The sequence below is a fragment of the Ranitomeya variabilis genome, chromosome 1, assembly GCF_051348905.1.
Source record: "Ranitomeya variabilis isolate aRanVar5 chromosome 1, aRanVar5.hap1, whole genome shotgun sequence".
NCBI lineage: Eukaryota > Metazoa > Chordata > Amphibia > Anura > Dendrobatidae > Ranitomeya > Ranitomeya variabilis.
In genome coordinates this window covers 863,580,937-863,605,296 of record NC_135232.1, presented here as the reverse complement: position 1 = coordinate 863,605,296, position 24,360 = coordinate 863,580,937, and the positions used below count along the sequence as shown (strand labels likewise).

General features: G+C 43.1%; 1 protein-coding gene across 1 annotated transcript in view; it reads right to left on the bottom strand.

Moving 5' to 3' along the window:
* Positions 1 to 24,360, bottom strand: part of SMARCAD1 (SNF2 related chromatin remodeling ATPase with DExD box 1) — a 166,328-nt gene that overhangs the window by 113,934 nt on the left and 28,034 nt on the right. The window contains exons 2-3 of the mRNA XM_077277264.1: positions 9,343 to 9,501; positions 4,974 to 5,136 (exon numbers count right to left, since the gene is read on the bottom strand). Coding sequence (XP_077133379.1) covers positions 4,974 to 5,136; positions 9,343 to 9,463 — 284 coding nt within the window. The 5' untranslated portion in view covers positions 9,464 to 9,501. The remainder of the gene's footprint in view (positions 1 to 4,973; positions 5,137 to 9,342; positions 9,502 to 24,360) is intronic.

Sequence of the window (24,360 nt, the reverse complement as noted above, 5' to 3'; positions counted from 1 at the left end):
CCATGGTGACAACAGAAGTGCTTTCTACTGCTCATGCTCACAAGCACCTGTCCCACTAACATACTAGAACAGGATTCTGCGAATTTGAAAAGGAGGCAGACATTTGTATCCTAGAACGATTACCTCCCTAGACAAAATGTGATTATGAATTTATGTAATTTCCTCATATTCCCAGAGAACACCCCCTTAAGTCCTGAAAAAAGGGGACTGTTAGAAGAAATGTTTACATTGTTGTCAAGCTTCCTTTCTAAAATGAGAGATATATATATATATATATATATATATATATATATATATATATATATATATATATATATATATATATATATATATATATATACACACACACACACACATATATATATATACATACTCGAGTATAAGCCGACCCCTCTAATTTTGCAACAAAAAGCTGGAAGAACTTGTTGACTCGAGTATAAGCCTAGGGTGGAAAATGCAGCAGCTACCGGTAAATGTCAAAAATAAAAATAGATACCAATGAAAGTAAAATTAATTGAGACATCAGTAGGTTAAGTGTTTTTGAACATCCATATTGAATCAGGAGCCCCATATAATGCTCCATAAAATTTATGATGGGGCCCCCCCATAAGATGCTCCATATTAAAATATGCCCCATATAATGCTGCACAAATGCGGATTATGGCCTCATAAGATGCTCCATACAGATATTTGGCCCATATAATGCTGCACAAATGCCAATTATGGCTCCATAAGATGCTCAATATAACAATGTGCCACATGTAATGCTCCATACAGTTCATTATGGCCCCATAAGATGATCCATATAACAATGTGCCACATATAATGCTCCATACAGTTCATTATGGCCCCATAAGATGCTCCATATAATAATGTGCCACATGTAATGCTCCATACAGTTCATTATGGCCCCATAAGATGCTCCATATAACAATGTGCCACATATAATGCTCCATACAGTTCATTATGGCCCCATAAGATGCTCCATATAATAATGTGCCACATGTAATGCTCCATACAGTTCATTATGGCCCCATAAGATGCTCCATATAATAATGTGCCACATGTAATGCTCCATACAGTTCATTATGGCCCCATAAGATGCTCCATATAACAATGTGCCACATATAATGCTCCATACAGTTCATTATGGCCCCATAAGATGCTCCATATAACAATGTGCCACATATAATGCTGCTGCAATTAAAAAAAAAAATAAAATATGACATACTCACCTCTCGTTGCTGGCCGCTGCTCCTCAGCGTCCAGTCTCTCCGCAGTGACTGTTCAGGCAGAAGGCCGCGCGCACACTAACACGTCATCGTGCCCTCTGACCTGAACAGTCACTGCAGAGGACGCGGAACAGGGGAAGAAGCTGCCGGCGCCGGAGACCGTGGAACATGCAGGGACAGCGTCAGGAGCAGGTGAGTATGTGACAGTCGTCGCTCCCCCTCACCCGCCGACCATGACTCTAGTATAAGCCAAGAGGGGCACTTTTAGCCCATTTTTTGGGGCTGAAAATCTCGGCTTATACTAGAGTATATTATATATTTAACCCCTTTCTGTCATTAGACGTACTATTCCGTCCATGTGGGGTGGGCCCTACTTCCCAAGGACGGAATAGTACGTCCAGCACGATCGGCCGCGCTCACGGGGGAAGCGCGGCCGATCGCGGCCGGGTGTCAGCTGACTATCGCAGCTGACATCCGGCACTATGTGCCAGGAGCGGTCACGGACCGCTCCCGGCACATTAACCCCCGGCACACCGCGATCAAACATGATCGCGATGTGCCGGCGGTGCAGGGAAGAATTGCGCAGGGAGGGGGCTCCCTGCGGGCTTCCCTGAGCCCCCCGCAGCAACGCGATGTGATCGCGTTGCTGCGAGGGTCTTACCTCCCTCCCTGCCTGCTCCAGACCCGGATCCAAGATGGCCGCGGATCCGGGTCCTGCAGGGAGGGAGGTGGCTTCACAGAAGCCTGCTCAGAGCAGGCACTGTGAAGCAGCCTGCACTTCTCTCAGATCGGTGATCTGTCAGAGTGCTATGCAAACTGGCAGATCACCGATCTGTATTGTCCCCCCCTGGGGCAAAGTAAAAAAGTAAAAAAAAAATTTTCCAAATGTGTAAAAAAAAAAATAAAAAAAAATATTCCAAAATAATGAAAAAAAAATATATATATATTATTCCCATAAATTATTTCTTTATCTAAATAATAAAAAAAAACAATAAAAGTACACATATTTAGTATCGCCGCGTCCGTAACGACCCGACCTATAAAACTGGCCCACTAGTTAACCCCTTCAGTAAACACCGTAAGAAAAAAAAAAAACACGAGGCAAAAAACAACGCTTTATTATCATACCGCCGAACAAAAAGTGGAATAACACGCGATCAAAAAGACAGATATAAATAACCATGGTACCGCTGAAAGCGTCATCTTGTCCCGCAAATAACGAGCCACCATACAGCATGATCAGCAAAAAAATAAAAAAGTTATAGTCCTGAGAATAAAGCGATGCAAAAATAATTATTTTTTCCATAAAATAGTTTTTATCGTATAAAAGCGCCAAAACATTAAAAAATAATATAAATGAGGTATCGCTGTAATCGTACTGACCCGAAGAATAAAACTGCTTTATCAATTTTACCAAACGCGGAACGGTATAAACGCCTCCCCCAAAAGAAATTTATGAATAGCTGTTTTTTGGTCATTCTGCCTCACAAAAATCGGAATAAAAAGCGATCAAAAAATGTGACGTGCCCAAAAATGTTACCAATAAAAACGTCAACTCGTCCCGCAAAAAACAAGACCTCACATGACTCGGTGGACCAAAATATGGAAAATTTATAGCTCTCAAAATGTGGTAACGCAAAAAATATTTTTTGCAATAAAAAGCGTCTTTCAGTGTGTGACGGCTGGCAATCATAAAAATCCGCTAAAAAACTCGCTATAAAAGTAAATCAAACCCCCCTTCATCACCCCCTTAGTTAGGGAAAAATAAAAAAAATGTATTTATTTCCATTTTCCCATTAGGGCTAGGGTTAGGGCAAGGGTTGGGGCTAGGGTTAAGGCTACAGTTAGGGTTGGGGCTAAAGTTAGGGTTTAGATTACATTTACGGTTGGGAATAGGGTTGGGATTAGGGTTAGGGGTGTGTCAAGGTTAGAGGTGTGGTTAAGGTTACTGTTGGGATTAGGGTTAGGGGTGTGTTTGGATTAGGGTTTCAGTTATAATTGGGGGTTTTCCACTGTTTCGGCACATCAGGGGCTCTCCAAACGCGACATGGCGTGCGATCTCAATTCCAGCCAATTCTGCGTTGAAAAAGTAAAACAGTGCTCCTTCCCTTCCGAGCTCTCCCGTGTGCCCAAACAGGGGTTTACCCCAACATATGGGGTATCAGCGTACTCAGGACAAATAGGACAACAACCTTTGTGGTCCAATTTCTCCTGTTACCCCTGGAAAAATACAAAACGGGGCTAAAAAATAATTTTTGTGGGGGAAAAAAAAAAGATTTTTTATTTTCACGGCTCTGCGTTATAAACTGTAGTGAAACACTTGGGGGTTCAAAGCTCTTACAACACATCTAGATAAGTTCCTTGGGGGGTCTAGTTTCCAAAATGGGGTCACTTGTGCGGGGCTTCTACTGTTTAGGTACATTAGGGGCTCTGCAAACGCAATGTGACGCCTGCAGACCATTCCATCTAAGTCTGCATTCCAAACGGCGCTCCTTCCCTTCCGAGCCCTTCCATGCGTCCAAACGGTGGTTCCCCCCCACAGATGGGGTATCAGCGCACTCAGGACAAATTGGACAACAACTTTTGGGGTCCAATTTCTCCTGTTACCCTCGGGAAAATACAAAACTGGGGGCTAAAAAATAATTTTTGTGGGAAAAAATTTTTGTTTTATTTTTACGGCTCTGCATTATAAACTTCTGTGAAGCCCTTGGTGGGTCAAAGCGCTCACCACACATATAGATAAGTTCCTTAGGGGGTCTACTTTCCAAAATGGTGTCACTTGTGGGGGGTTTCAATGTTTAGGCACATCAGTGGCTCTCCAAACGCAACATGGCGTCCCATCTCAATTCCTGTCAATTTTGCATTGAAAAGTCAAACGGCGCTCCTTCCCTTCCGAGGTCTCCCATGCGCCCAAACAGTGGTTTACCCCCACATATGGGGTATCAGCGTACTCAGGACAAATTGTACAACAACTTTTGGGGTCCAATTTCTTCTCTTACCCTTGGGAAAATAAAACAAATTGGAGCTGAAGTAAATTTTTTGTGAAAAAAAGTTAAATGTTCATTTTTATTTAAACATTCCAAAAATTCCTGTGAAGCACCAGAAGGGTTAATAAACTTCTTGAATGTGGTTTTGAGCACCTTGAGGGGTGCAGTTTTTAGAATGGTGTCACACTTGGGTATTTTCTATCATATAGACCCCTCAAAATGACTTCAAATGAGATGTGGTCCCTAAAAAAAAAATGGTGTTGTAAAAATGAGAAATTGCTGGTCAACTTTTAACCCTTATAACTCCCTAACAAAAAAAAAATTTTGGTTCCAAAATTGTGCTGATGTAAAGTAGACATGTGGGAAATGTTACTTATTAAGTATTTTGTGTGACATATCTCTGTGATTTAATTGCATAAAAATTCAAAGTTGGAAAATTGCGAAATTTTCAAAATTTTCGCCAAATTTCTGTTTTTTTCACAAATAAACGCAGGTACTATCACAGAATTTTTACCACTATCATGAAGTACAATATGTCACGAGAAAACAATGTCAGAATCACCAGGATCCGTTGAAGCGTTCCAGAGTTATAACCTCATAAAGGGACAGTGGTCAGAATTGTAAAAATTGGCCCGGTCCATAACATGCAAACCACCCTTGGGGGTGAAGGGGTTAAAAAGTTGAAAATGTCATTGTTTCCTTAAAAGTTGAATTTCATAAAAAAGCAAGGATTAAGCAGCCAGTGGTTACTCACTCTTGTCGTGGGTGGTCTTTTCTGTGCGTTAAACTGAAACCTGGCTTATTTTTACAGTCTTCAGCTTCAGAATCTGACTCAAGAAAGTTAACACCTTTATCCTTCTTAAACAAGGACACATTGTTTAGTCGCTTATATTCGGGTGTCTCGGGAATGCTGGTAACTGTGGAAAAATAAATACGTTACCGTTCTCAAAATAACAAAACAAGAAATGGCTACATACACATTCATTTTATGCAACTAAATTCTTAAAATATATACTGTAAAAATAAAAAAAAAGTGAGGGGCTGCAGCCACTTGCTTATATTCATGTAACACCTTTAAAGGGAAGGTACCATGCAGGGCTGTGGAGTCGGAGTTAGTTTTGGTTGGAGTCGGAGTCAGTAGAAATGTACCGACTCCAGCTTTAAAAAAAATGTATTAATATTTAATAATTGAACTTTCATATGAATTTTATAAATGTTACTCAAATATATATGTTCTATCAAACTATGAACAACAGTGATAAGCAGTTCTGCTGGAGATAGAGACATTTCTTACTTCATGTGTGTCACTGTTCTCCATTGCCCTTATCTAATCTTATACTTGGTTAACCTCATGGTGCCCCTACTTACAATGTATGAAACTGAAAGTCAAAATGTGTTGCAAATTCTTAGTAGTAAAGCTCCTCCTCTAGACTAGATGTTTACTAGGTGTGCGTCTTCCAAGCATCTCACAGCTGCTACTCAGAAGAGGAAGACTGTAAGAAGTATTATCCTTTCAATAAACTTTGCATCAGTTAACTGTGCGTACATGAGGAATAACAGTATTACTGACCAATCTATCAGTTGTACGACCTGGCAATAATTTTGTACAATTGTTTTTAGGAAAAACAATTGTCATTTGGATTGTGAATGCAGAATTAAAAACCTGAGAATGTCAAAGAAGCGTCACATTAAATCAGCTGTATTTGAACATTTCACCATCACTCAAGATAGAAAACATTATGTCTGTCAATGTATGACAAATGATCCAGAAGAAAACAAATGCTGTGAAGCCAAGATCAGTGCATATTCAGGCAAAGATAAAAATGCTCCTACCAGAGCTTCTAATCTAAAGAGACATTTACAGCGCTTTCATCCAGAAGTACTGAAAGCAGTGGATGAGAAAGACTGCATCCAAACCAATGAACCAGTGCCCAGCTCTTCCAGCCAAACTAAGGAGCAGAGAACTTTGCAGCCATCAGTTGCAAGATATTTTGTCAGTGACAAAGTTACTGTGACAATGACAGTAGATTCATTTAAAAAACAGATCATAGAGCTTGTTGTAGCTTTTATGTGTATGAATGGGGAAATGGCCCGCAAGCTTGGTGTTTCTCTGGAGAGAGAGAGTATTAGAAAATTAGTAATCGAAGAAGCTTTTAAACAAAAGGAAGAACTTAAAAAAACTCTCAAGGGACGCTTTCTATGTCTTAAAATGGATGCCTGCACACGTCACAGAATGAACTATTTTGCCATCAATGTCCGATTTGTTTGTGACAAAAATGAAAGTTACCAAGACATTGGCAGTAAAAGACACCAAAGCTCATCACACCAGTGAGTTTCTCCAGGTCTTGGTGGAAAAGGTTCTGCAAGACTATGAACTTAAAAAAGAGCAAGTTCTTTCTGTCGTAACTGACAATGCTTCAAATATGCTAAGTACTATTAAGCTAATGAATGAGAGTAATGATGGTGACCAGCAGCTAGAAGAACATTCTGGGTCCACAGACACAGAAATGTTTGAAATAGAGGAACACAGTATTGTAACTGAGGAGCAAACTGAAGTTGTTTCAGATGAACAGCAACATGATAGTTTAGATGATCTTGTTGAAACTGTGTCAATACGTTCTTTCATTCATCACATGCGCTGTGTTGTGCATACGCTACAGCTGGCTATAAGAGACAGTCTGCAAGAAGGACATGCTGCTGCACTGATTGGCAAGGTGAGAAAATTGGCTACTGTTGCCAGAACCCCTAAAGTTGACTCAATTTTGAAGAGACGTGCTGGAAAAGGGGCAATTATTGATCAAGCCACACGATGGGGCAGTACTTAATGATTCAGCGCTTGGTTGAACTGAAAACCTTTCTTGTAGACATGACTAAACCCTCAACTGACGCTAAATGAAAGTCAGTGGAATCAGGTGACTGAGCTGGAAAAATTGCTTGAGCACCCATTTACAGTGACTAAAAAATTACAAGCAGAGGACTTAACTCCAGGTATTTTCTTAAAGGAGTGGAAGAACCTGATGTTTCGCCTGTCCCAAAGAGGAGGCTTAATTGCAAGTGGCATTGCTACATCAATGAAACGGAGAGAGGAGCTACTATTACAAAATAACATTCTTTTGGCAGCTGTTTATGTAGACCCAATGCATCGGATTCTTCTAGATGATCAACAGCTTAAAGGAAAACAAGCTCTGTTTGAAATAGCAGTAAGGATGAAAGGGTTGCAGAACAGTCAGGAGGAACAAGAAGAATTTGGTCGTCCTGCCACATCTTCACCCTCATCAACTGATGAAGAATTTAATTTCGAAAAATATTTGGATCACAAGGACCGTGCAAAGCGTTCCCGCACAGAAGAAGAGTCATCCCCATCAAAGAACACAGCCAGTACATTTCAGCAGAATTTTTCATGTGCACTAAAAGAAATTGAGAAATTTGACCGTTCATCAAAAATAACAGTGCAACAAGCCATTCCTCTGTATCCTGACATTGTCAGAGATGTTGCCCGAGTGGTTACTGCTTTGCCACCAACCCAAGTTAGTGTAGAGAGGTTGTTCTCTGCTCTCAAAATAATTAGATCAGATTTGAGGGCATCCATGAAGGAGGATCTGACAGAGGCAATACTTTTTCTGAGGACAAATTTATAGATTTCTTCTTATTAACTGCATAAGTGTTTATTGCATATTTACTTACAAGAGTTTAGAAAAGTTTATAAAAGTTATTTGCTATATTCTAATTGTATTCTAATAAATATTGTTTTTGCTCTAAGTGGTCTGATTACTTATATGATGGTGAGAAACTGAATAAGCACAATGTTAATATTTTACAACAGTAAATTTATTGTTACGAATTGGCCATTTATGAAGGAGTCGGAGTCGGAACCTGATAAAATCCAAGAGTCGGAGTCGCAACTGTGGCTTACCGACTCCACAGCCCTGGTACCACCACGTTTGTAGATCATTAATAAATCAATGTAATGTAGCACAAGATGCTGTTATAACCAAGATTTGATTGCATTTGAAAGATATTTTGTGTGTTATAGGCGTTTAAGGGTATGTGCACACGTCAGGATTTTGTCAGGATTTTGTCAGGCTTTTTCCTCAGGTTTTGGAGCCAAAACCAGGAGTGGGTGATAAATGCAGAAGTGGTGCATATGTTTCTATTATACTTTTCCTCTAATTGTTCCACTCCTGGTTTTGGCTACAAAACCTGAGGAAAAAGCCTGACAAAATCCTGACAAAATCCTGACGTGTGCACATAGCCTAAAGGCGGCACTGGGGGATGACATCTTGCTTTCACAGCAGCAGCAGGACACTATCAGTGTCATAGTATGGCACCCCATGGTCATAGGGAGATAAACACCACTGACCCCATCTATTGTAATGGAGCAGTCACTGCTGTGAACTGGGCACTCCTCTGTGGGCTGCACAACTCACAGTAGTGGGAGTGTTCTTCTGCCATTTTCATGGTGCCCTCGGCTGTCATTAGGATATGCTAACAGAAGCAGTACTGCTTCAGAACAGATACTAGATTGAGAGGAGTAAAATGTGGGAGAAAAGCTGGGGCAGAGTATCAGAGACTGCAAAGACATCAAGGAGGAACAGTGTATGATCAGCATTATCCCGGCAGGAGCTGTGACTCATCCCTCAGATAGGATAAGGAGCTGAGGGTCTGCAGTGAACTTGTGGAGGGGGGTGAGATACATGTAGTCTGGGCGAGAGAGACATGTGAAGACTGATGGGAGAGAGACAGTAACTGCTGGTGAAAGCAGATCACAGGGCTGACACCCACAAAATGGCGCTGCCCTGTGATGCTACTCTTCATTCTGCCCCAGGGATACTAGACCACCCAAAAGGGGAGGGAAATGATGATGTCAGCAGTTACTGCCCCAATTTTCCAGCTAACATTATTGCTGGTAAGTCTTACTATAGCTGCTTGAGGTCTAAAACGGAAAATGCTCCCCCTAGTGGTAATTAAATATACTTGTAAGAAAATATATACGGTAATATTTTTTATAAAGGAATGTTTGCAAACATTGCATTAATACAATTTAATTTCTATTTTAAGCTTAATTTCACAAAAAAGCAAACTACAAGAAAACTGGTGGCATCTTCCCTTTAAGAACATCTTACCTGCTTTGCCATCTAATGCCGATATTGGAGTGCTAGGTCGGCTTGAGCCTTCATTTTCAGTTGAGAATTGGTCACTTTTTTTATTATCAAAACGGAAGCGGTCAAGGTTAAAGGAGCTCATAGCTTCACAGTAGACACAAATGGGCAATCTAGAAGAAACTGAAATGTAAAGAGATATTTGGAGTCAACATAAAGCACTTTTTTTGGAATGCATTTAAAGGGAACCGGTCAAGTGAAAAAAACTAAATTAACCTGAACATGCCTGGTGCCCACATTTTAAGCCCCGCTGCCAGGAGGAAACTAGCTTTATGCCTCCTGGTAGCATTCAGTGTGCGGTCATGGAGGTAGCGCCGGCAAAGGTTCACTCACTACTGTGTATAGAGAGCGGCGGATGTTAGACTACATGCACACGTCCGGAATTGCAGCGGAAAATTCTGTGGCAATTCCGCAACTCCCTGCGTATTCCCGCTAAACACTAGCTTCGCTCTTCTTATCTGCATCTCAAAAACATTTCCAGAATTCGCCCTTTTCTTACTTTCGACTCTGCAAAAACTCTTACTGTCTCACTTATTCATTCTCGTCTGGACTATTGTAACTCTCTACTAATTGGCCTACCTTTTACCAGACTCTCCCCGCTCCAATCTGTCCTGAATGCTGCTGCCAGGATCATATTCCTCGCCAACCGTTACACCGATGCCTCTACCTTGTGCCAGTCATTACACTGGCTACCCATCCAATCCAGAATCCAGTACAAAACTACTACCCTCATCCACAAAGCACTCCATGGCTCAGCACCACCCTACATCTCCTCTCTGGTCTCAGTCTACCAACCTACCCGTGCCCTCCGCTCTGCTAATGACCTCAGGTTAGCATCCTCAATAATCAGAACCTCCCACTCCCGTCTCCAAGACTTTACACGTGCGGCGCCGATTCTTTGGAATGCACTACCTAGGTTAATACGATTAATCCCCAATCCCCACAGTTTTAAGCGTGCACTAAAAACTCATTTGTTCAGATTGGCCTACCGCCTCAACGCATTAACCTAATTATCCCTGTGTGGCCTATTAATAAAAAAACAACAACATAATCACGTTCCTTCATCATGTTCTCATACACTTTATGCAGTTAATAGCCCTCTGTGTCTGTACTGTTACATACTTAGGCAGTTAACTGGTTCATGCAGCTTTACATGAACACCCGAGCCTTACACTATGGCTGGTCCAAATAACTAAAGCAATTGTTACCATCCACCTCTTGTGTCTCCCCTTTTCCTCATAGATTGTAAGCTTGCGAGCAGCAGGGCCCTCATTCCTCCTGGTATCTGTTTTGAACTGTGATTTCTGTTATGCTGTAATGTCTGTTGTCTGTATAAGTCCCCTCTATAAGTTGTAAAGCGCTGCGGAATATGTTGGCGCTATATAAATAAAATTATTATTATTATTATTATTATAGCTTGCAAAATGCTAGTGTTTTCCAAGCGATCTGTAGCATCGCTTGGAAAACTGATTGACAGGTTGGTTACACTTGTCAAACATAGGTGTTTGACAAGTGTGACCAATTTTTTTTACCATTAATGCTGCCTATGCAGCATCAATAGTTAAAAAGATCTAATGCTAAAAATAAAAAAAATTGTCATATTTTCACCTTCCGACAGCCCCCGCAGCCTTCCCGCTCCTCGCGATGCTCCCGGCAGCTCCCGTTCCCAGTAATGCCTAGCGACAATGACCTCAGATGACGTAGCATCACGCGAGACCGCTACGTCATCACAGGTCATTGCCACAAGGCATTACTGGGAACAGGAGCAACGCGAGGAGCAAGAAGGCTGCGGGGGCTGCCGGAAGGTGAGAATATCACGATATTTTAATTTATTTTTTTTAATTTTTTTACAGGTATATGGTTTCCAGGGCCTGAAGGAGAGTTTCCCTTCCTCCACACCCAGGTACCATCCGCACACGATCCGCTAACTTCCCGCATGGTGGTCATAGCCCCATGCGGGAAGTAAGCAGATCAATGCATTCCTATGTGTGCGGAATTCCTCACAAGGAATGAACATGCTGCGTTTTTTTTTCCAGAATGCAATTCTGCCACGGAAAAAAATGCAGAATGTGCACAAAATATGCGGAATGCATTAAAAATGATGGGATGCTTATGTAAGCGTTTTTTTTTTTTCCGGCGGAAAACGGCCAAAAAAAAAAACCGCTAAAAATCCTGAACGTGTGCACATAGCCTTACAGTGTCCACCCCGCAATGACTTGACAGCATGATCAGCATTATGGTCGGCTGTCAGTCATTGTCGCTTGCTATACAGAGAATGATGACAAACCTGAATGGTGAAGGGGAAAATCATTTCCTCCTGGAAGCAGTGCTCAAAGTGCTGGCACCGGGCAGGTTCAGAGCTCTATTAACCTGCAGATTAACCCCATATCTGCAGGTTAATAGCGTTTGGTTCACTTGACAGGTTCCCTTTAAAGAGGATTGCAAAAGGTATAACTAAAGTATATGTATGACCTTTTAAAAGGGTTGTCAACAAAAAAAGTATTTGAGAAACAAACAGTTCCCATTTGTCTAGTATACCCTCATTTTTTTTCCGAATATAAGACCGGGAGGTGACAAGAACCCAGCTTCCCTATGGCACCCTATAGCCTTTAGTCACCAGGTCTGTTGGAAGCCGTGACACACGAATTTGATTTTTTTCTTTTCAAAATTCCATACCACAAAACTTTTTCCCCCCAATATGTTAAATTTAAGGGAACTTGACACTTTGTACATGCAGTTCAATGTGAGGCCAGCATACTACAGAGGAGAAGCTTAGCAGAATGATATATATAGGTTTGTCAGAAAAATTCAGTGTAAGTTGTATTTATACAGGGAAATCCCTGGTGTGTATACGCATGCAAGTCCAGTGGGTGTTCTACTCTGTAACAGCTCTCTGCATAGGGCTGTCCAATGGACTCATACTACAAATACCAGTGAATAAAATACAAGTTATACAAAAATTTTCCACAAAAAGAAATCTGCTCATCTCCTTTTGCTCTCTAACAAGGGTGGGGAACCTCAGGCCCCAGGCCTCGATGACCTTTTATCAGGCCCTCGAGCAGATTCTCAGGGACCACATTCTTGGGCAGGGAGGTGTATTTTGATTGTCACAAGCTCATTAATTTCTTCATGCAGTGTTCACTACTGAACACTGTAGAGCATGCAATGAAAGATTACGTCCTAACACCAGTGCCAGAGTCAAGATATACTTTGTGGGCGGAGTTTGTACGGTCCAAATGGCCCTTCACAGAAAAAAAAAAAAGATTCCCCACCCCTGCTCTGTAACAACCACATGCAGATTAGATACAATTTTCAACATTACAGCTTCCATTTAAAGGATATCTGATAGGAGATTTATGCTGTCCGAATCAAGGACAGCATGAATCAGGCACTGAAGCCGTGTGTTTACCATGAAACAATGTACTGTAGGTCTTAGGGTACCGTCTCACATTGGCACTTTGATCGCTACGACGGTACGATCCGTGACGTTCTAGCGATATCCATACGATATCGCTGTGTCTGACACGCTACTGCGATCAGGGACCCTGCTGAGAATCGTACGTCGTAGCAGATCGTTTGAAACTTTATTTCGTCGCTGGATCTCCCGCTGTCATCGCTGCATCGGTGTGTGTGACACCGATCCAGCGATGCGTTCGCTTGTAACCAGAGTAAACATCGGGTTACTAAGTGCAGGGCTGCGCTTAGTAACCCGATGTTTACCCTGGTTACCATCGTAAATGTAAAAAAAAAACAAACAGTACATACTTACATTCCGGTGTCCGTCAGCTCCCCCGCCGTCTGCTTCCCTGCACTGACTGTGAGCGCCGGCCGGAAAGTGAAAGCAGAGCACAGCTGTGACGTCACCGCTCTGCTTTGGCCGGCGCTTACACAGGATGCAGGAGGAATGCAGGGAAGCAGACGCTGGGCACCGGAATGTGAGTATGTGTTTTTTTTTATTTTACGTTTACGCTGGTAACCAGGGTAAACATCGGGTTACTAAGTAACCCGATGTTTACCCTGGTTACCCGGGGACTTCGGCATCGTTGGTCGCTGGAGAGCTGTCTGTGTGACAGCTCCCCAGCGACCACACAACGACTTACCAACGATCACGGCCAGGTCGTATCGCTGGTCGTGATCGTTGGTAAATCGTTTTGTGTAACAGTACCCTTACTCAGAGAAAACACTTTTAGAAGCTGCCCAGGGACTAAGTCTTGGATGACTAGATGAAGTTGCTGGTCCACAGCAATATCCACATGTCCTGCTCCCGGAGACTCAGGTATCTTCTCATACATATGTGGCACCCCAGGAGTCCGGTTGCCACAGTGGCACTGCCTCCCTCACAGGGGGTGATGTCATGTTTGGAAGCAGAGGGATCCCCTTTCCAGGTACATCAGCATGCAACACCTTTACAGACTCCAGACCGGAAGGGAGAGCTATAACACCTGTTTAAGGGGATTCCCTGTCAGTCAGTCTCAGGCTAGTTTCACACTAGCGCTTGTAGCATCTGCGGAGGGCTACGGACTTCCTCCGTCAAGCCCCGCCCTCGGCCGCACCTCCGCCACTAGCTCCGCCTATTTCTGCATGCGGCCGGCATGCGGCCTGTGTACCTATCTTTAACATTAGGTACGCAGGTCGTGCGGCTGTATGCGGATGCTTCCGCATGCGTCGTTTTGACGATGCGGAAAAAAAATGAAATTGCTACAAGCTGCGTTCTACGCTGGTCGCCGCATTGTCAAAACGACGCATGCGGAAGCATCCGCATACTGCAGCACGACCTGCGTACCTAATGTTAAAGATAATCGTACAAAAAAGGGAACAGCACAACACTTTTAAACTTATCTTCTGGGTGCAAAGCCTTCAGGAAGCCCGTCCACTAGCTACCCAAAGTCCATAGATTCAAACAAAAACCAGGCAGCACTCCATTGTTTCTTCATTCATCGTGCAGTGTTTAATTACACCCACATGTCTGTCCGACGTTTCAGCTCTAAATGAGCCTTTCTCAAGCAGTGGGTAAGCTTTTACAGTGCATATATATAGGTTTAAAACCATAACAAACCTTATTGCCATTGGTGGTTAATACAGTCCATGTGTAGCGATATATATATATTAGTTGTGCTCATTAGTATAATAAAGTGCTTTAGTGCATTATAAAGTGCCTCATTGTGTATCTATCTATACATATATTAAAAATCTTTAACAGATTATCTTATTGCGTGTGTCTTACCCCCGGAGCTGCATGGTAGTAATGGAGGACATTCTCATGTATCTCAGCGTTCTCTGAGGTCTATTGCGCATGTCCGCAACGTCAGATCACTGTGTTGGACCAAGGACCAATCAATCACATCCGCGCGTGCGCAGAAACACAGTGTTACGCCATCTTTGTAGTGGCATTCTACATCGGCCATATTATGTGAGGTAATTCCTCATTAGAGTGGGACGGCACTTGCGCACACAGCGCTATATGTCCTCTTACAGAGTCCCTTAATTAACCATATGACTGCACACTATTTGGCTATGGCATTATTATGTTTCTTAGTTTATTCATTTGACAACTCCTCATATATTTAACCACGATGTTATATCTCATATATTATCTATGTATATTCTATGGATATTTATAGTGCATCATTCCACCCTGACATTCCGGGCTTAGCTTACTACAAGCCAAAGTCCGGAAGTCATACAGCTAACTAGCTGGTATCAGCTCAACCCTCTCAGGTCGAGCCGCTCACAGCCCCAGCTGTACAGAGAGGTAGCACCCTTATCCTGGTATATAATCACTATTAGAGCTTAATTAATGAGGAGACAATGTAACATTTTCACTGCTTTTTATTGATCAAAACCACGGTCCAACACAGTAGCGTACTACGGAATATCAATAATTGAACATTTGAAAAAAATTTTTTGGGAATTTTTTGTCCTCCATTTTAGCAAACTCCACTCCGGCGGTATTCCACTCTTGATAGAGCACCAGTCACATTCTACGCAGAAAATACAAAATACAATAAAATTTGGAAAAAATGGCATTGTTGTTACAGCACAGCATTTCCTAAGTTAAAAACTAGTAATCACATTACTGTATCTTGGTGACCAATAATATTATACAACAGACTATCAAATAACTGTATGCATCTTAAAGTCAGCGTTCAAACCCTCAGGTCTTAATGTGTTTAATTCATATATCCACCTAAGTTCTCTATTTTTGAGTATCAATTCCCTATCCTATCCCTAAAGCAGTGAAAATGTTACATTGTCTCCTCATTAATTAAGCTCTAATAGTGATTATATACCAGGATAAGGGTGCTACCTCTCTGTACAGCTGGGGCTGTGAGCGGCTCGACCTGAGAGGGTTGAGCTGATACCAGCTAGTTAGCTGTATGACTTCCGGACTTTGGCTTGTAGTAAGCTAAGCCCGGAATGTCAGGGTGGAATTATGCACTATAAATATCCATAGAATATACATAGATAATATATGAGATATAACATCGTGGTTAAATATATGAGGAGTTGTCAAATGAATAAACTAAGAAACATAATAATGCCATAGCCAAATAGTGTGCAGTCATATGGTTAATTAAGGGACTCTGTAAGAGGACATATAGCGCTGTGTGCGCGCAAGTGCCGTCCCACTCTAATGAGGAATTACCTCACATAATATGGCCGATGTAGAATGCCACTACAAAGATGGCGTAACACTGTGTTTCTGCGCACGCGCGGATGTGATTGATTGCTCCAACACAGTGATCTGACGTTGCGGACATGCGCAATAGACCTCAGAGAACGCTGAGATACATGAGAATGTCCTCCATTACTACCATGCAGCTCCGGGGGTAAGACACACGCAATAAGATAATCTGTTAAAGATTTTTAATATATGTATAGATAGATACACAATGAGGCACTTTATAATGCACTAAAGCACTTTATTATACTAATGAGCACAACTAATATATATATATATATCGCTACACATGGACTGTATTAACCACCAATGGCAATAAGGTTTGTTATGGTTTTAAACCTATATATACGCACTGTAAAAGCTTACCCACTGCTTGAGAAAGGCTCATTTAGAGCCGAAACGTCGGACAGACATGTGGGTGTAATTAAACACTGCACGATGAATGAAGAAACAATGGAGTGCTGCCTGGTTTTTGTTTGAATCTAATGTTAAAGATAGGTACACAGGCTGCATGCAGAAATAGGCGGAGCTAGCGGCGGAGGTGCGGCCGAGGGCGGGGCTTGACGGAGGAAGTCCGCAGCCCTCTGCAGCTGCTACAAACGCTAATGTGAAACTAGCCTTAGTGTGTGTGAGTCTGGGAGGAAGGAAGAGGAGGCAAGTGAGGAGAATCTGAGGGCTTTGGAGTTGCAACTGAGCTCACCCCAGGACTGAGCGCCAAAGACCAGACACCAGAGTCCGTGGTTGTGTGGGAACTGCAGGCCCAGCAACTAAAACCGGAGCTGACACCCTGAGGCACAGCAGCATATGAGAGCCCGGAGTCACCACGAGGGAGTGACACCTGGAACAGGCTCAAGCTGCCTGCCATGTGGGGAAATGTTCCATTTAATGGACAGACAGAGGGACTTGAGTAGAGCATAAGGCTATGTGCACACGTTGCGGATTTTGCTGCGAGTCCGCAGCAGTTTCCCATGAGTTTACAGTACAATGTAAACCTATGGGAAACAGAAAACGCTGTGCCCATGCTGCTGAAAAAACACGCGGAAACGCAGCGGTTTACATTCCACAGCATGTCAATTCTTTGTGCGGATTCCGCAGTGGTTTACACCTGCTCCACAACAGGAATCCGCAGGTGTTAAACCGCAGTGGAATCCGCACAAAATCCACATAAAAGCCGCGGTAAATCCACTGGTAAAACGCAGTGCCTTTTACCTGCAGATTTCTAAAATCCGCTGCGGAAAAATCCGCAGAGGTCCATTCTACGTGTGCACATACCATAAAGCATCAAGAACCCAGAGAACAGCGCAGTAGGGAGGCCTCCAACCCCACCTGGCTAGGTCGATTCAGAATTGCTTCCAGGCTGCCCAGATCTCCATTACCACCTGTTACCTGTGCTCCGGACTGCACCTTCAACCAGGAATTAAAGGTAAAGAAAAGTGTAGCCCTTGTGTCCTCTAGTCTTTTCCCACACCCTCATTCCTGCACTCCAACGTCCACCATCCCTCAAACTGTTCTGGTAGCCCTGGGGCCCCGCTCCACCTGTGGGGAGCCGAACCATCTCAGCTGCAACACCACCGGCCCCAGCGGTCCCCTTAAGCATCATGGACCATCTATAGCTGAACACCACAGGTGGCGTTACGTGAAGTCCCCTACAAACATTCCCTCATCACTTTTATTGCACGCCAAGGGCCACTGACCGGGTCACTGCTGCTGTGACCACCCCTTTAAGAATCATCCGACCCGTTTCAGAGTACCCCACGGCCCTAGCAGGAATCGCACATACACAAGAAGGGACCTGTCAGTCTTGAGTGGAGGGGGAGAAGCTGCACATAACCTACCTTGGACCATTCAAGACGCAAAAGGTCCAAATTCATTAATTCGGTGATGTAGATGTCAATCTTAATAAAAGGGGTGTGAAAGTGCTTAATTCATTTACACAACTTGATAAGTTGGGCACATATCACTGAAATGCGCTTGGGCAGCAATGTCACTCACTGGAGTACATTTATGCTGTAAGTTACGCCACGAAAACAACTTAACTTTTCAAGAATGTGTCAGGCGGGCATCACTTTGGAGAATCTGGCAAGAACTTATGAAAACACCAAAAGTTGCAACATTTTTGTTAAACGTCGAATTACATAAGTTTTCAATGTGTTTTACACCAGAAATCTGGCAAAAATACTTGCAAATTGGGTCAATAGTCCCTAGACAGCTTTAAACATATGTTTTTCTTCTGAAACACCAGAGCGCTTCAGTATAAAATGCATGCAGATGTAAAAACACAGCTAGTATGGGATTCATGGTGTCCATTGGTTGGATAGCATGAATCTACTTTCAGGTTCTCTTTAAACCGTGCCTCTAAGAATTAAAGAAAGCCCTGCAAAATATTAGACCTCATTAGGCCATAAAAAAAAGGTTAAAAACATCTGCAGTAGACAGGGCTTAATAAAATGTTTGTCATCTAAGCACTGTTTTGTAAACCTGGATTACTCCTCAAAAAGGTTGTCTGTGGCTGTGATGCATGTCTGCGCATAAAGATCACTGGCACTTAAGTGATCTGATTGTAATGACCCTTTTTCAGTAATCTGTATATGATGACAGTAGAGAACATGTACATTGCATGCACAAGAATAGGAACACCTCTACCTCATTGTATTCAGGTTTTTCCCATTCAGTCCCATTGTCACAGGTGTATAACACCCAGCCCCCAGCCATGCAGTGGCCCCTACAGACATTTAGGACAAAATGCAATGACAAGACGCTGCCAGTCAATGTTAGGGGCAGAATTATACAGAGCTCATGCATATGGAGGACATGGCAGCAAGTTCACTAGTCCTCAAGTGATAAAATCAGTTTTATCAGCAGATTATCATCAAAATGTCTGCAAACACCACAGTAAGGGTACCGTCACACAGTGCCATTTTCATCGCTACGACGGCACGATTCGTGACGTTGCAGCGTCGTATAAGTATCGCTCCAGCGTCGTATACTGCGGTCACACGTTGCAATACACGGCGCTGGAGCGATAATTTCATGACGTATTTGCGATGTAGAAGCCGTTGGTTACTGTGCGCACATCGTATACAACCTGTGTCACACAATGCAATCATGCCGCCACAGCGGGACACTAGACGACGAAAGAAAGTTTCAAACGATCTGCTACGACGTACGATTCTCAGCGGGGATCCGGATCGCAGTAGCGTGTCAGACACAGCGATATCGTAAATGCATCGCTGGAACGTCACGAATCGTGCCGTTGTAGCGATCAAAATTGCACTGTGTGACGGTACCCTTAGGGTATGTGCACACGTTGCGGATTCTGCTGCGGATTTGGAAAATCCGCAGTGCAAAACCACTGCAGTTTTCACTGCGGATTTTCTCGCGGTTTCTTCTGCGGATTCCTCTGCGGTTTTTCAACTGCACTTTCCTATTGGTGCAGGTTGAAAACTGCTGCAGAATCCGCACAAAGAATTGACATGCTGCGGAAAATAATCCGCTGCGTTTCCGCGTGGATTTTTCCGCAGCATGTGCACAGCGTTTTTTTTTTCCCCATAGGTTTACATGGTACTGTAAACTTTGGGAAAACTGCTGCGGATCCGCAGCATCAAATCCACTGCGGATCCGCAGCACAATCTGCAGCGTGTGCACATACCCTAAGGGTATGTGTCCACGTTCAGGCTTTGGTCAGGATTTTATGCAAGTAAAATCCTGACCAAAACTGCACCTGAGGTCACTGGCAGGTCACCTGCGGTGTGCCTGTGTGTTTTGCTCATTGTAGCAACATGCTGCGTTTTGAAAAAACGCACCGCGCATGCGTTTTCGCGGCAAAAACTCATGCGTTTTTTAACGCATAGTGGAGTCGGGATTTCATGAAATCCCCTCCACTATGCTGTAACATCTGGAAACTGTGTTTTTGACGCTGCGGAAAAACGCAGCGTCAAAAACGCAGCGTTTCCTGAACGTGGAAACATACCCTAAGTGAGACATAGCTGTATAGGGTCTTTGAACCCCAATTTATGCTGACTCCGATTAGGAGGCAAAAACTTGATGAAGGATTTGGTTTAACTGCATCTCAATGTGACTAATGGACTGTAGGTCTCAGATTTAAGGCTCTGCTCACACTTGTAATTTCTGACAAAGCCATGACAGCTATCACTAATCTATTTTGAAACAAATACATCGCAGTAGGCCTCATTCAGACATCAGTGATTTCTCTCACATGCAAAAAATACAGTTGTATTCAACCCTGCTGTACCATTCGGGTCTATCTGACCTGAAAAAAAAGTCTGTGAAGCTGCAGATGATTATAAGGAACTGCAAATTGTGAATAAGCGACCGGGTTTATGGATAGAGGTTAGGTTTTTTTTTTTATTTTTTTTTTTATATGAAATGATTGTTACATACCGTATTTTTCAGACTATAAGATGTGCTTTTTCCCTAAAAAATTTGGGAAGAAAATGGGGGAGATCGGAGATCTCAATCTGCGCACGCACGGCCTCCAGCCCACAGATTCAGCAAGACGGCCGTAAGGAAACCGGTGATGCAGTCTGCTCACCGTGGACACTGGGCAGCGGCGCCACATTTCTGCCACCGGCATACTGAAGGAGGGACCCTGCTCAGGTGCACTCCGCACCGCCCACCGCCGACACCGGACCCGCAGCATTGCACCCCAGGACTGCAGCATTGCCTAACTTCTGCTGCCGCCGGCTTCCTGAGGAGGGGACCCTGCTAAGGGGCACTCCCCACAGCCCGCACCGAACAGCAGCACCACCGACACCGGACCGGACTTATCCTGAGGAAGGGACCATGCCTTCTGTGACCCTGCTGTACCACCGCCGGCTCTCAGGAAAGATAACTTAAATTCAGACAATAAGATGGACCCCCATCATATTTAAAAAAAAAAAAATTCTGCTATTTATCACCCCAAAATTTGGGGTGTGTCTTATAGTCTACAAAATACGGAGTGTACCATTCGATTGTGCTTTATACAGATATCCCACCATATTTTCAGTCACATAAATGAGTAAGAATCTCATTGTGGATTATGCATTGCATGTACTGTTTATCGATTTCTCCAATTCCTGCAGGTCTGTGCTCGAGATACATTAGCAAATCACTGTAGATGGATTGGTTTTGATTGCATATCTGTGCAGGTCTGTTTTGCTGTAATATAAGAACTTATGGTTGCTACACTGCTTAGTGTTGGCTGCAATTTTATTATTATTGTTTATTTATATAATGCCATTTTACTCCATGCGGATTTTAACCTGTGAAAGTCGTGAGTGTACATTATTTGGAAAGTTGGATAAAAATGTGGCAAAGTCATCCATTAAGTGAAGTTGAATTGTGAAAGGTTGCCTCCGATTGTGAAGAAGATATCCAACTGGAGAAAGTGTCCGAAGATAAGGACCATATAAAATGGAGGGGAATGCGATTACTAGAATTCTGAGTCTGATTAGACACTATACCCAGACAACTAGTCCGATGCAAACAACTCAGTCTAAAAACAAAAATGTCATTTGGAACTTGCAGCCTTCTGCCCAGGCAGGAAAATGGTCCTCTGCTAAGATCAGATTATCTATTAACTAGCCGCTATTAGAGAAGTCTGGGATACCGTATATACTCGAGTATAAGCCGACCCGAGCATAAGCCGAGACCCCTAACTTTGCCACAAAAAACTGGGAAAACTTAATGACTCTAGTATAAGCCTAGGGTGGAAAATGCAGCAGCTACTGGTAAATTTCAAAAATAAAAATAGGTACCAATAAAAGTAAAATTAATTTAGATATCAGTATGTTGTGTTTTTGAATATCCATATTGAATCAGGAGCCCCATATAATGCTCCCTACAGTTCATGATGGGCCCCATAAGATGCTCCATACAAAATACACCCCATATAATGCTCCATAAAGTTTATGATGGACCCCATAAGATGTACCATATTAAAATATGCCCCATATAATGCTGCACAAATAATGTTAATAATGGCCCCATAAGATGCTCCATAGACACATTTGCCCCATACAGTGCTGTATAAAAGGTTAATAAGACCCCCATTTGCCCCATATAATGCTGCACAAATGTTGATTATAGCCCCATAAGATGCTCCATAGAGATATTTGCCCCATATGCTGTTGCTGCGATTAAAAAGAAAAAAAAAAAAAAACACATTCGCCTCTCGTCGCTCAGGCACCCGGAACTTGCAATATTCACTTGTCCTCGTTCCACCGCCGGACGCCGCTCCGTCTTCCGCATCCTCTGCACTGACGTTCAGGCAGAGGGTGCGCACTAACGTCGTCATCGTGCCCCTCTGACCTGAACGTCACAGCAGAGGATGTGGAAGACGGAGCGGCGCCCGGCGGTGGAACGAAGACAGGTGAATATCGCGCAATGCTGCTCACCGTCCCCACTATACTCACCTGCTCCCGGCGCAGTCCCTGGCAGCTTTGCTGATGGTCTTCTCCGGGGGCTGACAGCTTTTTCAAGCATTGAGTGGTCACCGGTACCGCTCATTACAGTAATGAATATGCGGCTCCACCCCATATTCATTACTGTAATGATTGGTACCACGTGACCGCTCAACGCTGAAAGAAGCTGTCAGCGCCCGGAGACCATAGGAGATACAGGGACCACGTCAAAAGCAGGTGAGTATGTCACAGCCGCCGCTCCCCCTCCCCCGCTGTCCCTCTTGGGACAATGACTCGATGATAAGCAGAGAGGGGCACTTTCAGGCTGAAAATCTCGGCTTATACACAAGTATATAAGGTAAATAGAGAACGATTCTTCCAAAATGATACAATACTGGTGAAAATGTCATGGTGGATGAACAACTTGTGGCATTCCGAGGTAGGGGCCCGTTCAAGCAATATATACCGAGTAAGCTAGCAAAGTCCGGCAACAAGATATGGACACTGACAGCAGCAGTTCATACGGTCAGCTATATACAGGAAGCCTGGAGAAAAACTGGGAAAGAATCAGGGTAGGAGACTTTCAGATTTGACATATGGACTAAGGCCTCTTTCACAGTTCCGTCTTCTTATTTCCATCAAAATGCGTCGTTTTGTGAAAAAAAAAAAAAAAAAACACAGATCCTGCAAATTTGCCCGCAGGATCCTTCTTTTTCTCATAGACTTGTATTAGCGATGTATCGCGACGCATTGCCACATGTTTCGTCCGTCGTGCACTGGATCTGTCGGAATTAGTTGATACGTCGTCTGGAAAAAACGTACAAAGAAACGTTTTTGTCTGCGTCAGAAAAATGTGCCACGACGGATCATGCGGCATACGTCGTTGGCTAGAATGGAAGCCTATGGACGCAAGATCCGTCATGGTACGTCACATGACGGAATCCAGCGCTGGAATCCGTTTTTTTACACGGAGCATGCTCAAAAATCAGCATTTAGTAGCCAATTGGCCACACAGCTCCAAATCTATATAAACCTGCCATGTGGCTTCATTCCTCAATGTGCTAGCAAGAAGCCTACATGCCATCAAGACTCCTGCCAGCCAGCGGACTACCAGCCAGCCAGCCAGCAAGAGGCCTGCCTGCCAGCCAGGGGCCCGCCAGCCAGCGTGAGTCGTGCGTGTCCAGACGTGTTTTATTTTTTTTTATTACTGTCATGTATTTCCAAATTAGTGGTGTGTGTGTGTGTGGTGTGTGTGGCGTGTGTGTGTGTGGCCGGCCGTGGTTTATTTATTTTATTACGGTTATGTATTTCCAAAGTAGTGTTGCGTGTGTGTGAGTGCGACATGTGTGTGTAAAGGCGGTGTGTGTGCGCGCGTGTCCATGCGTGTTTTTTTTTTTTTTTAATTTACATGTATTGGTTACAAAATTTGCATTTAATGTACTTGCATTTAAAATAAAGAGCATTGTAGCTCCTATTTGTGATGTTAAAAAAAAAAAGAAAAATAAAATTTATCTTCAAACTATGTAGTATCATTTCACAAAGGTAATATTCAGTGTGGTGTATGTAAAACTGGAACACACAACATGCAATACAGAGTTGGTTGAGAGTATATATATATATATTTTATTTTTTTTTAAATAAAAAGGTCTATGAAACTTTGGATAGCACAATTAAATTTTTAAAATTTTTTAAATGGATGTTTAAGAATAGCATATGTGGTCAATAGTTTTTCGCTTGCGCATTGCGCATATTATGGAAGGAGGATATGAAGCTCAGACTTGTGTGCCTTTGGTATATTTTGGGGGTTACAGAAGAGTGTTTTTTTGCCTGCTTGCACATTGCTCAAATATAAAATTTGAGCGGGGTGGTTTATAAACCTATTAAACCTATTAAATA